The sequence below is a fragment of the Dermacentor variabilis genome, chromosome 3, assembly GCF_050947875.1.
Source record: "Dermacentor variabilis isolate Ectoservices chromosome 3, ASM5094787v1, whole genome shotgun sequence".
Classification (NCBI taxonomy): Eukaryota; Metazoa; Arthropoda; class Arachnida; order Ixodida; family Ixodidae; genus Dermacentor; species Dermacentor variabilis.
The window spans coordinates 98119558-98134628 of record NC_134570.1 but is presented as its reverse complement, the minus strand read 5'-3'; the positions used below and the strand labels follow the sequence as shown (position 1 = coordinate 98134628).

Here is a 15071-nt window from a genome sequence, read left to right as displayed (position 1 = left end):
ACGGAGCTTAGTGAACGCCTCGTCGCACTCGGACGACCACGAATGGAGAGGTCCGTTGCTGCCAAGGAGCTTCGTCAGGGGTGATATGACGGCGGCGAAATTGCGAATGAAGCGCCTGAAGTAGGAACACAAACCTACAAAACTGCGCAGTTCTTTGACGGACGTCGGTTTAGGAAATTCAGCTACGGCACGAAGTTTGGCTGGATCGGGGAGGATTCCATCCTTCGAGACGACATAACCTAGTATCATGAGCTGCCGCGCTGCAAATCGGCACTTCTTTAGGTTCAGTTGAAGGCCAGCGTTCGCTAAGCAAGTCAAAACATGCCGTAGGCGTTGAAGGTGCGTGGTGAAGTCAGAGGCAAAAACAACAACGTCGTCGAGATAACATAAGCACGTGTGCCACTTCAAACCGCGGAGGACTGTGTCCATCATGCGTTCAAAAGTTGCTGGCGCATTACAAAGTCCAAACGGCATGACGTTAAATTCGTATAAGCCGTCGGGTGTGACAAAGGCTGTCTTCGGCCTATCGACGTCAGCCATGGGTACTTGCCAATAGCCGGAGCGTAAATCTAGAGATGAAAAGAATTCTGCTCCTTGTAGGCTATCGATGGCGTCATCAATTCGCGGCAGCGGGTATACATCTTTGCGAGTGATCTTGTTCAGGCGGCGATAGTCTACACAGAACCGTACCGAGCCGTCTTTTTTCGTAACAAGGACGACAGGGGATGCCCATGGACTGTTCGAGGGTCGGATCACTTCGCGGCGAAGCATATCGTCCACTTGCTCATTAATCACACGACGTTCCGGGGCCGAGACGCGATATGGTCGTTGCCGCAATGGCGGTTGGGAGCCAGTGTCAATATGGTGCGTGACAGCAGACGCCCGGCCCAAGGAAGGTTGCTCGACATCAAAAGAAGAACGAAATTCTTCGAAGATGCGCAGAAGCTGCGAACGCTGAGGTGGGGTGAGGCCATCGGCAATAGATGAATCGAACACACCTGTGGGCAAAGGGTCGGACGTCGCGAGAGAACCGAGCGTGTTGTAACAGGCGCAGGACGTGTCTTCGGGAACATCCGTAATTTGTACGGCGTCGATCACTTCCACGTGGCCAAGACATTTGCCTTGAAGCAGCATCACAGGGTATGAGAAGGGGTTATAGACAAAAATAGCTGTGGAGCCCTGTTTGACGTTCACAGTCGCAAAAGGCAGCAGCAGACGTTTTCGAGTGTAAAAGCGGCCTGATGGAGAAAGTAGTACGATGGCGTCAGAGAGGCTGCTGCAATGCATTGATACAATCACTGACGAGTTGGGAGGAACGTTGGTGTCGTGTCTGACGAGTAGTTTGTTTGCAAAAGAAGCATTATCGGCAAGCGTCATATCTGAGATCGGCGACAGTTCTAGTTCGGCCCGTGCGCAATGAATGACGGCATCGTGGCGGGCGAGAAAGTCCCACCCCAGGATAACTTCGTGGGAGCACGAGGAAATCACAATAAATTCGACGGCGTATACAACGTCCTCGATGAGAACACGAGCGGTGCACGCCGCAATCGGGTGAATACGCTGTGCACCTGCTGTGCGGAGGGCGAATCCAGCAATGGGCGTCGTAACCTTTCGAAGGAAGCGACAAAGCTTTGCGTCCATAACTGATACAGCGGCTCCGGTATCCACGAGGGCATATGTGCGCACACCGTCAACTAACACGTCTATCACATTGGTCGGGCTACGTTGAGGACTTCCGCGTTTCGACGGCGTCGCAGCCCGTGCCTCATGGACTGCGACAATTAGTTTTCCTCATCCCGAGCTTCGGGACGAGGCCGCATCGGTGATGGGGAGCGTCGGCGTGGAGAAGTTGAGCGGCGGATGTTGGCGGACCGGCGGAATGGTGGTGACGCAGCCCGAGGTTCGTCGTCGTAATAAGGGCGCGGAGAACCCGCCATAGAACGTGGCCCATAAGGTGTAGCGCTAGGTGACTGCACGCGACTACAGTAGCGTGCGACGTGGCCTGCATAGCCGCACGCAAAACATATTGGTCGATTGTCCGCTGTACGCCACCGAGTCGTTGCGGCAGGTCCCATCCATGTGGAAGGACGCGTTGGACGTGGCGCCTGGTGAAGTGATTGCATAGCAGGCTGTTGTCGGGGCATAGCGAGGACTTCGGCGTACGTGAGAGGTCCCCGTTGAGGGAGTTGTTGAGGCTGGGTGACGACTTCCGCGTAGCTGAGTGGCACAGCCGTCGGGATCTGTTGGGACCTGGCCATGACTTCGGCGTAGCTGTGAGGCGCAGCCGCAGGAACACGCTGGTGGTGCTCAGGCAAAACCTCGTGCAGTTCTTGCGCTATGACGCGGCGAAGCGGAGGCGCAAAACTTGGCGTATGCGCGTGTACCGACTGCGGCTGTGCAAAATCCATCACCGAGAGTTGCCGGGCAACTTCCTCGCGGACGAACGCCTTCATTTCTGCGAGCAAGGCTGCCTGGGTGGACATGGCAGCCAAACCAGCGAGGTGTTCGTCACGCGGTAGAGATCGACGGGTCAGCGACCGCTGCCTGCGGAGTTCTTCATAGCTCTGGCACAGTGTGACAATTTCAGCCACAGAGCGTGGACTTTTGGCCAGCAACATGTTAAAGGCGTCGTCTTCTATGCCCTTCAGTATGTTTCGGATTCGATCAGACTCCGCCATGGTCGAATGGACTTTCCTGCATAGATCCAGGACATCTTCGATATAACTGGTGAATGTTTCGCCTGGCTGTTGAGCTCGTTCTCGCAAACGTTGCTCGGCACGCAGCTTGCGAACAGCAGGGCGACCAAATACATCGGCGAGGGAAGTCTTAAATTCCGACCATGTCTGGAACTCTGCTTGATGGTTGTTATACCACAGGCTGGCCACTCCAGCGAGGTAGAACAGAACATGGCTCAATTTGGCTGCTTCATCCCACTTGTTATGGTCGCCTACCCTGTCGTACGCCGTGAGCCATTCTTCCACGTCAGTGTCGTCCGCTCCAGTATAGATAGGAGGGTCGCGATAACGAGGCACCCCGGGACACGCAATGGGTGCAGGAGGAGGCGTTTGCTGGGAGGCGTCTTGGGGCATGGTAGATGGTAGGGTACGGGACCGGAGTTCCAGGATGATCGTCTGAGGTTACCCCGCACACTCCACCAATTCTAAAGGTGTTTATTTGGCAGAGCTCGGGAGCAGCGCAACGTCGACGGGCAGGGCAGTCACAGCTTCCAAGCACGAGAGCCGTTGCTGAGCAGGAGCGCTCGACCCACTAGCGTTTAGAGCCAGTAGCGCTGAACCCACTAGCGTCGCTTCTACAATCTCTTCGCTACACTATACTGAAGTGAAGCGCAGCCTTTTCGAGCATATTCAATTATCACTTCGCAATCCGTCTGATACTTCACGAGCAACACAAAGCGGCTGAATCTTTATCGACCGCTTTCCATTCCCGTCCCGCCACCTAGTATTAGTGAAAGTGACCAAACCGCTATAGTAGAGGCCACGCCAGTGAGGTCCCCGCTTAGCCGACCGCCAGAACGAGGATCGCTGTATCTCTTAACACGTGCCGAGGATGGCGACTGAGGGTCACGCGTTGTTGCTGTTTGCTGGAAAAAAGAAAAAAAGAAAATTTGCGTAGCCCGTGTGCGCGGCACGCATGGCTGCTTACGAAGCGAATGGCTACCGGAGCATCAGCTGGTTTCTCGCCGGCGCGAGCGGTAATATAGCGGACCTCGGAGAATGTGCGTAACGCATTTGTCTTTCGGTGCGTTCCCTTGAACACGATTAAGGTGACCGTGGTTATCCTTAACTGCATTTGTGCACGCTTGCTCGAACAAAAGGGCGACAGCCTTGCCGGCAGGCAGGCGGAGGCTACCTTAAACTGAGAGAGAGAGAGAGAGAGAGAGAGAGAGAGAGAGAGAGAGAGAGAGAGAGAGAGCAAGGAGAGGAAAGGCAGGGAAGTGAACAGGACGAGTGTCCGGTTTGCTACCCAAACTGGACCCAAACCGGACGTTCGTCTGGTTGATAACCCAACTGACAAACAAATAGCAGGCGACAGGTCATGAGACTGCGGTGCAGGTGTTCAACAGCATCGCGTTAGTAACCTTTTCCACATCTTTTCGTTTCTTTCTTTTTTTGTTCATTTTTCTTTCTTGCACTCGTAAAACGATGTGTACTTTGGTGAGTTAACTGTGATAACCAGCGACAAGGTACGTGCCATCAACGTTCACCAAACTGTCCAAGGTAACCCGATTTAATTACGGTAACTCTCTAGCCCTTACACAAACGGTTGTGACCTTTCGGCGTACTTTCTCTAGGCTATGTGCCACTCCTGTCACCTTCCTGCTCAACGCGACTTCCCATGTACATCTGGTCTGTAGGCTTTCTGCATACGGCCAGTAGCCTTAATGTAGGATTTATCCTGCAGACTTCTTGAGGCACGAGTATACAGACGTTCTGCATACCTTTTGATGTTGGCACGTAGATAAGACTATATCCTGCAGTGATTCTGAGGACTGTGTACGCAGGAATTTCGTGTACATTGTCGCCCCGTAATAACAGCAACCGCAGCCGCACACGTGTACTTTCATACAGCCTGAAGATTGTCTGCATCTTTTCTGCAGCGCAGGTAGCATATTGTTCGTAGAATTTCTGTAGCAAGAAGAAAAAGAATGTTTGTAAGTGTGTAACGTTAAACCTCTCCGCGGGAACCGCAACCGCGGCTAACAAGGATTCAAACTTCCTCCCTCAGTAATTTTCCGGCAGCTGTTGTGTGATGCCGGGCGCCAGCAAAGTCATGCGTGCGGGTATTCTCTCCTGCTTGAAATTGGCCTTCGAGCAACAAGAACGCCACTAGAAAACCTCGCTTGAAGAATTCAGTTTTCGTGACGTGCTATATTGAAATTATTACAGGTTGTTTTGACAGTCAGTAGTGCGCAAAATTAGTTGCTGAGTGCATCTGTCCACGTAACTGACGTACGTTCGTCCAAAAGACGAATCAACTACCAACTATTTTTGTGGCTTCGTTCGAGAATTCAAGAAATGCTCGTCACTAAGAATACTGCTAGCACATGATGAGGGTTGTTAATTTCAGCATTTTCTAAATAGCAGGTTAACATCTGCATCATCTGACCATCGCGTAACCACGTCTGTTCTAATCATGCAGATCAGTCTCAAAGCATATATATATATATATATATATATATATATATATATATATATATATATATATATTGTTAACTGTACCGGTTTCTCTCTCTTTCATATCACTACCATGGCCAGCTTGCCGCAACAACCATTTGGCGTAGGGGTGATTCTTCAAGCACTTTCTTTTTACGTTTTTATTTTACCGGAAACCCCATATAGAGAGAGTGAGACAGAGAGAGAGAAAAGAAATGACGAAAGGCTGGAAGTTTCAGTTCAAGTTCGTTACCCTGCGCGTTGGAAAGGAGTGAAAGTGACTCGTGTCAATGTTTACGTTAGAATAAGCGATGGAGAACAGAAGTAAAGAATCTCGTATTGCTGGTAACGATGGTGCTGACGTAAGGGCCGATTGGATATGTACTGATGCAGCTAGATTCCCACGACTAATTCAGTATCATTTTTTATTGTATTAGATCATATGGGAACTTAAGTGGCAAAGCCCAATTCCTTACGGGTAGGTTTTCACACGGGTCTCTCTAAGACGTTTGGGTCGCTATTTTAATAAAGAATGCTCGCTAATGTTACGTCACCAGGGGGCCCCCTTTTCTTGCCTGCTTCAGCCGGAGGACATTTCGGGTTGTGCAGACGGCAGTTTCAGAACGCTGAACTAGCCCTCATCAACAACTCCGCACCGCGAACATGCACTTTCTCAACCTACCGAAGATTTCGCTGACCAGAGCTTCGGCAACGCGCAACATGACCATTGTAAGTTCCACGCCACAAGCTTTAACCCTCTCAAGGTCCAGAAGGTTCCGCAGACTAGTGCTTGGCTGACGTTGAACTTTATTTACCCGTGTCAACTCGGCGCCACTGTGATACTTTGCGCACGAGCACGTGTGTACCACCATTGCAGGCTACAAGGAGTGCTTCAAGGGCTGCCTTTCCTTCTCGCGTATCGTTCTTTTTTTCCCCGATGCTATACACGGCACTGCGTGGTATCCGGGCAATGACATCCCCGGAATACAAATGACTCTCGACAGAAAAAAATAATTACGTTTTCCCGATTCCCGCAGCGAATGAACGCACTTTCCTTACCGCTGAAAAGAAAGCAAGCTTCGTGGTCACGCTTCATGGCCACGAAAGAGAGAAAGAAACAAAAAATAATTAACAACATTTATTACGGCAAGCATATGCGCGCTCAGAAGCTTCGGGATTTTCCAAATCTTTGTTCGTGGTATTTGCAATACAACAGAACGCCGGTTACGAAATACCCCGCACGAATGATACCACCTAATACGGACATGCACTGGTTTAAAATCGGAACGCTCGCGTCTCATACTGCAAGCCGGTCTCCGCTACAGTGTGACAACCAGCTATGACCGCTGGATACATGACAACAGGTTCCACAAAACACTACTTCAATTCATACACAACACAGGCCTCACAGCACACATATAATACACATATACGCACCAAGAATTATGCCTTAAGGGCAAGTCTTTATCGCAATAATAAAAAGAAAAAGGAACCGTGATAGAGAGTCATATGGTAGACCGTGCTCTCGTCTACTCTTTCTGAGCGCAGGTTCACTTGTGGCGCGTGCTCTTTTCGTAAATAGCCGGAGCAGCGCATTCTATACGAAACGGAAGGCCGGTCGTGTTCGCGCAGCTTTCTGGCCGACTGAGATGATTGAACTAGTGCGATTATAGGGACACCGAGCACGCGCCTTCTTGTCCTCGCATAAAATTTTGTTATCGCTACATTTCGGACCCTCCCGCACCCGGGCTGCGCTAAAGATAAGAAGCACGTGCACTGCTTTACACTCAATCTTCCTTTCAAGGCGCTCGAGACGCATTTGCTTACACAGTCGAACACGGGTCTTCCTTTGCCCCACATGTCTAGTATACGAAAACCCGAAATTAAATGGAAAGGGAAGAATTGTCATCCGCTCTTGTGCAGCCCGACGCTATATATATATATATATATATATATATATATATATATATATATATATATTATATATTCAACTTTTTTTTCAACTGCAAAGCTTTCTTTCCAAGAAACCCGTATGGGTTGCCACTGTATATATATATATATATATATGTATATATATACAGAGGCAACCCATACGGGTTTCTTGGAAAGAAAGCTTTGCAGTTGAAAAAAAAGGAAGTTCATCCTTGTCTGGGAATCGCGCCCGGGACAAACACCGTTCCAGGGTTCACATGATCACTCTATCATCTCAGCTAACCAGTAGGCCATCATGTCGCAGAGCGAGGTTGAATTAATGATGCATGAACACCGAATACAGTATGTGAAGCCAGTTCTCCGGAAGCCCACAAGGCGGATAGATTCACGAAACGGAGGAATTGTCACCGATCTTTGTGTGTGTGTGTGTGTGTGTGTGTGTGTGTGTGTGTGTGTGTGTGTGTGTGTGTGTGTGTGTGTGTGTGTGTGTGTGTGTGTGTGTGTGTGTGTGCGTGCGTGCGTGCGTGCGTGCGTGCGTGCGTGCGTGCGCGTGCGTGCGTGCGTGCGTGCGCGTGCGCGCGCGCGCACGTAGATACATAGGGGAATTAGCTGAGCAGCAATGCCTTCCTTGAGTGCCGTACTTGTCGAGTTTAATTTCTTGGTCTGTATTTATGCATCCACAGTTGTAACAAAGAAAAAAAGAACGTTTCTATCCAGTAAACAATAAAAAACAGCAACTAACTAAAAGATAAAGACGGACTTGGAGTTGGGCGTTTAAAAGTTCTTGCACCTAATTTGTTTTTCGTGCAGAAATGCGCTTGTTGCCAATACGTGTCCCACTTCCGATCGGGCCATAGCGGGGTGCGAAACTGCACTAAATAACGGCGCGGAGCAACAAGGGTGCAGTCAACGGGAATCCAAAGCCATTGCCGCGACCCCAATGGCCGAACATTAAGCGTGCCGAGAGGATTGCGAAATCGGGTCAAGTGAGCAGGGGTCTTCACCGGCATCCGATGATAGACGCCCTGGGGCACTTCGTGTACTGAAAAGAGCTTATTGTACTTAATGGAGCTCACTGTGCAGTGAAAGACGCCCTGGGGTACACAAAGGCCCACAGGGGCCTCTGACTGGCTCAGATCGTCGCCATTGCGAAATTCGACAACATTGCGCAATTTGACAATGTACATAGAAGTACTCCTGGTCGGCTGACCAACCGACCAACCCAGTGCTAGCTATATATGTCAGCCATTCATTCTTCAGCTCTGATGCACCTCTGCATCGCACTTCCTTTGTTCGTGTACCTTTCCCTCACTTTAAACGCTTTAAATCTCCTCTCTTTTTGCTCGTGCCATGCGTAGCAATAGCCAGCTGCAACTGGACTCACGACAATTCAAGCGGTCACGGCTCGGGATAACACGCATTCGTTCTGCGGTTCTCTCTGCCAGTGTATTGTAACGACTGCGTTTGTCGTGCTGTGCTACTTGCTTCTTTGGACGCATAGTGGTTTCCTTGCCGCGGTGTCTGATACGTGTTAGTGGCACCTGAATTCAGTGCTGCGTCAACGAACAGTGCTCTGGAAAACGCGCTTTCCCTAGGTGTCCTATGCTGTGAGTCAGTTTGCGGAAGTAACATTGACGCGTTTTCTTTCTTTCTTTTTATAGTCACTATGAGGGTAGGATTACTTCCCATTTGTACCTCTACTCCGAAACTCTGAAAATCTACGAGCACTTCATCATCAGCCTATTTCTTTATATCCAATGCAAGAAGACCTCTCCCAATGATCACTCCAGTGTTGCGCTAGCTTATTATTACTTATTCCTGCAATGTTGCCAATTTCCTTCCAGCACCTAATTATCGGCAGTCCTCGACTGCGCCTTCAATTCCTTTTGCACGCATTCTGCAACTATAATAGACCACAGGTTATCTGCCCCGGTTATCTACGCATTACATGGCCTAGAATGGTGGCTCCACCCGCTTGCTCTCTAATCCACACCGGTGTCTTTCTGTCTCTTAACGTTATGCGCAACATTTTTCATTCCATCCCTCCCGTTCCGCTGTCCTTAATTTCTTCTCAGGCTTCTTTTACACACAATGGTACGGCCCCATATGATAGTATAGGTAGAATGCAATGATTGTAGACTCTCTTCAAGTATAGCGGTGAGCTGCCGACATTTATCGTTATTTGGAGTGCTCATTATGATCGACATTACCAAATCATGACGAGCGCTTCAAATAGTGCAAAATATCACCTAAACTTCTTGCGTTGTCTGCCAGAGCTCCTTTCAGCACTGCGCTGGGGTCTTAGAAGCCATCCTGCGAGAAGGAACATGCATTGTACCACCGAATAAACCCGCTGCTTGCGAGGCGGGCACAGAGGTCAAGGACGCGAGACGAAAGGGGCCACTGTTACGCTGTGTTCCAGGCGTCGGAGCGCCGAGACCAGCCACCCGAATTGGCGTGCGGAGATCCTTGCTACAGTGACCGATAACGCGAAGCAAACGGATCGATAAATGTGCCTTCTTTTCGTACAGGCTTCGGATGTCTTCCCGGCGGCCTATTTGTTTCCGTCCTTTGACACACAAAAGCCCAACATTAGTCCCAGGTTTTCTTCATACATTTCTCTATATTTTGCTTTTGCACTTTACCCACCGTGGTTGCTCAGTGGCTATGGTGTTGGGCTGCTGAGCACGAGGTCGCGGTATCGAATCCCGGCCACGGCGGCCGCATTTCGACGGGAGCAAAAATTCGAAAATACCCGTGTACGTAGATTTAGGTGCACGTTAAAGAACCACAGGGGATCAAAATTTCCGGAATCCTCCACTACGGCGTGCCTCATAAACAGAAAGTGGTTTTAGCATGTAAAACCCCATAATTTAATTTGCATTTGCACTTCATCTTAGAACTCCGCGGAGAGATACTAAGTGGTCGTTATCGACAAAAGCTGGATAGGCCAGATTATTTTTTCTGGCAGGTTGATTTCCACACTCGATACAAAGGAATGCAAAATTTTTGGAGCAATTGATAATTACTAACCACTAGCTTGTCGCCGACGTCTTATTGAGACTTCTATAAAATATTTCCCAGAACTACTTTTCACTGTTTCGAATGAATGCAGTTACCGTAATGGTTTTCCGTGCTCGCTTTGAAGATCACTTATGCGGAATGCTGAAATTCTTTGGGGATTTTTGTAGGTGTTCATGGCTGAAAAGAAACTAAGAGCCTTATCAATTTGCACCAGGGAAAGCGTCAACAGCGAGAAATTTATTATTGTATCGTGCTTCGTTGTCTTTGCAGAGAGACTTGCTCGTGTCAAGTGAACGTTCACATAAAAAAGTCGAGCAAGGCTTCACGCCATGATTTCACTCGTAAATTGGCGCCCGAATCCGGTACATGGGCACTTGAAACAGATCAGAGATCGAGAATGGCTAGGCCGCTGTAAACCTTATAAACGAGAAATAAAATTAACACTTGCAGTTACTCAAGCAATCCAGCAAGAAAGAAAGGACGAACCCATTAAACCCAGTTAAACGGGAACCAGAAAAGAACAGAGTTGAGCAGGCTCAAGGCATGTACACTGTCAGTATCTTAAGCAAGGCATTGAAATTCCTCGCTGCACACGTGCAATGCACTCGTTGATCTCTGGATCAAGTCACAACATATTCTAGCTATCTCATTCGGCTCAGCACCGTTCCTATCCCTCTGAACTATTGTCACAAAAGTGGAGGTTGTATCGTTACAATTGTAAAAGATTGTCCCGAGAAGGCTTTCACTCGGTGAGTCGTTTCCCATACATTCACTGATGGCACTGCGGCCACTCGATGACTCGAAAGTTTCTTTGGAACCAACCAACCGTAATTTACCAGCGCCGTAAAGCGGTCCCACGACTATACCTAGGTAGCACTGGTGGCATAAGACCCGGTTGTATGGCTCATAGCATCTCTGGTTTCTTGGAGTATTCACCACCAGCTCATCGCGCGATACCTGCAGCTCCCAACGGTTCTTCTCGATGACCACTGAGCGGCCGCTACTAAACATTCCATACGCCAGTCGCTACGAGAGAAGAACACCCAATGGGTTACGTATCAGGCTTTCTAATCGTCCCGTCCCGCGATGACGTGAGACGAGTATGACCGGGGCATCACTTATAGAAATTTCCCTGAGCGTCAGACGACAAGCCTGCCGAAGAAATTAAGCGCACGACTGACCTCCAACGCGAGGACGCTATTCGGCTCTACGTTGCGCACTGCGTAACCTCCGCATGAGCCGTCGTCTCTACGTCGGTGACTCAGGGTTACACCGTCTAGCTGCCAAGTCCCTGCCCCCCGAACAACCCCGCACGTGCCGCGTGCGACGGCAATCCAGCGGGAGAACCGGTTTTCTCCCGGCAGCGAATTGAACATACATGCACTCGGCCGAAGAAGTTCCGTACAGTATGGCCGGGCACGGTTCCAGGTTCTCGCGTTAACTTTTTTTTCATACTCGGTGGACGCTTGGACGCGGCGCGATTTGACGGAAGAACTCGACGCCAGTCTCGAGTCTCACGGACTCCAACGCTGCGGCGTCCGCGCTGCTTTCGACTGAGGCAGCATCATAAAAACAATAGTAACCTGAGCGGTTCTTTGAATGGCGATCACGTGCTGACGTTGGTAGAAGTGGGCAACTCGCATATCCGTTGCGCTGCACAGAAATATCGTTTGAGGGACGGAGTGAAAGCCCTCATGAAGGACGTTGTAAGAATGGACGCGCGCATAGAAAATAAAGGAAGAAAAAAAAACTATGGAGGAGGCAGCGCTGTTTTGTTGCTCCTCGTCCTCGTGTCAAAGACCTTCGATATAGAAGATGTAGATAAAAAAAAAAAGACGTACGCCTTTAATCCGACTTCACAACTATGCAAGCGGAGTTTCCTAGTCTATAAAGGGGTAACAACATGTTGGATGCCACGCGCCTTCGAGATCGCCGATCGTCTTTTCGAATTCTGCTCATTGATGTTGCAGTGAACGGTAATCTACGCGATTGCTCGTTCTTCTTGAAAACGCGCGCAAAAGAAGTTCGCTAGTAACGTAACAGACGGCGCTGTTCACTCCAACTTCTCTTCCATTCAAAGGCTTACACCTGCGGGATTGGCGCTGCCTCGGCGCAGTGATGTGGCGAGCTCTTGGAGAAACTGAAACAATGTCTGTGTCTAATTTGAAGAACCAAACGACTTTTTTTTTTTTTGCAATACCAAATTTCTGCCGTGTTTTGGGACACACGTCTGTTGTCCCGGGTATAGTACTTGTGCCGTTAAGGCAGGAATATTTGTAGTGCAGTCTGACAGCCCATAAGAGCAGCAAAGTTCGTTTCGTTGTAGCGAGAGAATTTTGTGCATTACATCCTGATGTATTGCATAGTTCATTGTTTTTTCTTGCATAGCTGCACAGGATGTTCAAAATTAAGCTTTGTGGCTTTCTTAAAAATGGGCACTGGGAGGCAAGCGAAGACCACCTGTGCAAATAAGTTATGTGGCCAGGGGTACACAAAGTGAGATGATAATTATTACTGTCTGCAGCCCGATTAACTAAAATTGAATAGTTAACTTTTTTGTTGACGGCAGTAATTGGGTATGTTTGTACTGAAAAGTTAGAGGCAGTCGTGTTTCTACACAGTATCAGTTGGAAGAATTCTTCTAGCGTGTCTGTGCTTCGAGACATCAGACTCCAAATTTTAATTGTGGTTCGCATGATTACTCATGTAAGAGACTGAGGATCGGCGCGAAGCTCCTCCTTGATGTGATGCGGCTGTTGCGTGCTGCGTTTAGTCTGACAACAGGGCGGAGGCATAGGCAAAGATAATAACTGTTGGGGAAGATGAATACTGTCAAGCATGTCATGAAATCAATAAATGTGCCTGAAGCGTTCACCTACGCCCGCCTACAACGCATGTTTATCTGACACCAGCCATTTCATCCGCTATTCACTACGTTACGCATTCGCGAAGTTTGTTCCTTCCGTTACCGTTTTCGTGATCCAAGCGTGCGCACTAGTCATTACGGGCACTGTGATGTGGCGTTAAGTGTGTTTTGTGAAGCAAGAAACAAATACAACTTACTAAGGCACTTCATTTCATTTTTGGCATCCTTGTTCCTTACAGTTCAGGGAGGCGGTTGGAGATGTACTAAAGCCCGATCATGACGACCGCTACCTCCTTCGATGGCTCAGAGGTGGGTGACTATAGGACAAAACACTTCAATATCTTTCTTTTAAGTAAAGCTTCGTTTCCCGCTTGAAGTTGAAGTCTATTGTCACGTCACAAATATACATAACTGTTTTAGTCACAAGTGTCACAGGAGGAGGTCCCAAAGAGAAAACTGATGGAGGACTTCCTATCGGTGCGATAAGAAATCCTCCTGACAGTGCGAGTGTTATCTTGCTTGGTCGACAACTTGTGCCATTGCGAATGTGAAGCTGGGTTACGAATGTGAAGCTGGGTTTCTGGCGATTTGTAACGTAAAGAAAATGTGCGTATTAATGTGCGCCTCTGTCGTATTGAAACGATGCTGCACCTGTATCAAAATATTTGCGCCATTATGTTGCAATTCCGTGATACCGTTACGTTTGAATGAACTTTGCGTAATGTTTACGTCACTTAGAGCCAGGGCTTCCGCACTGGCGTCACGTGTTAGCGCTTGCGTTAGCGCTAGCGCTTGCGCAAACATCAAAGAAAGATTCGCTTAACACCAATTACCATTTATCGAGGGATTTGCCTATCTTCTATTGTTTTGCGAGTTTCTTCTTAGCTTCGAAATGGCTTTTTTTACACAGCACACATAGTCTCGCACGTTCGCCGCTTGCAGAACCGGAAAGTTCCTCACGGTTTACATTACTGACTCGCTGAGAATAAGTACGTGTAGAGAAAGCTACTCGCGGTATAGTACTAGCCCAGCGTTACCGGCCAGACGATCAAGCTGTCCTAATTTTTTCCGATGTCGTAAATTACAACGTCTGAGTACTCAACAATATACAGAAAGTTCGAAACAGAACGTACCAGCTCGGATGCGCGGAACAATCTGAGATGTTTTCAAACGTTGGTGCATGATCAAATAGAAATGACTTATCTGCAATTATTTTCAGTTGATGTAAATGCTTATGGTGTATGACTAATTTTTGTCTAGAGCTGTACGTGCCAGATAACTTTCGCTGTTTCCATCAGGCTGCGTTCCGAACTGCGTTGTACGTTCTACTGTGGCACTGACGGACGACCTAGTTGTCTTGCGATTGAACAACCTTGCAATGGGGCAATGAATCACAATTCTCCTGTCACTTTATTACGACGTATACAGTGACATAATCTCACTTATAATGACGTCCTGCCACTTTCTTACGACTGTTATCATTCGAACTGTGTTCAACGCGTCTCCATAAGCCGCTGTGCAGCCCCGTTTGTAATTATCACCTCACTGTCACATCGAACACGTTAAAAAGGAGAAGGCATTGCAGTCGGTACAGAACATGAAACATTTGATTTGGAAATTTGAGCAAAGACATGTGATCGAGCCACGCTAGAGGCGCTCCGACCTACAGCGCCACTAACACTCGAGCGTTTCCACTGAGCGAACAGGGCTATTTATGGCTCCTGGAACGCTCCTCTCAAAAAAAGGCTCGTCCCAATGTCAACATTGCCGTGGCCAGCCGCGCAAGCCTTTAAGTTTAAGATAAGCGTAGAGACCTCAAGAGCAGTTTAGAGGAGATTTAGAGCACTGGAAAGGCGCACGAGACATCGGCGAAATGCAAGATTTTATACTACTTTTATTGCTGTTGTTCCCTTCCTCTTACGGTCTTAATTGCAGGGCACAAATGGCTCTGTGGGTAACATTGGCAAACGAGTTAACGAAAGTCTACCGTGCAAATAACGAAAGTCTCTTCCATTTTCACGGCGACACCGGCACATAACGATCCTCGTAACGTTTCTATTCCGCCTAGCCACAGG

General features: G+C 48.5%; 1 protein-coding gene across 1 annotated transcript in view; it reads left to right on the top strand.

The window, feature by feature from the left end:
- The window catches only part of LOC142576082 (SEC14-like protein 2), a 93627-nt gene that overhangs the window by 28369 nt on the left and 50187 nt on the right, over window positions 1-15071 (top strand). The window contains exon 2 of the mRNA XM_075686020.1: window positions 13236-13305. Within this exon, the coding sequence (XP_075542135.1) occupies window positions 13236-13305 (70 nt within the window). The remainder of the gene's footprint in view (window positions 1-13235; window positions 13306-15071) is intronic.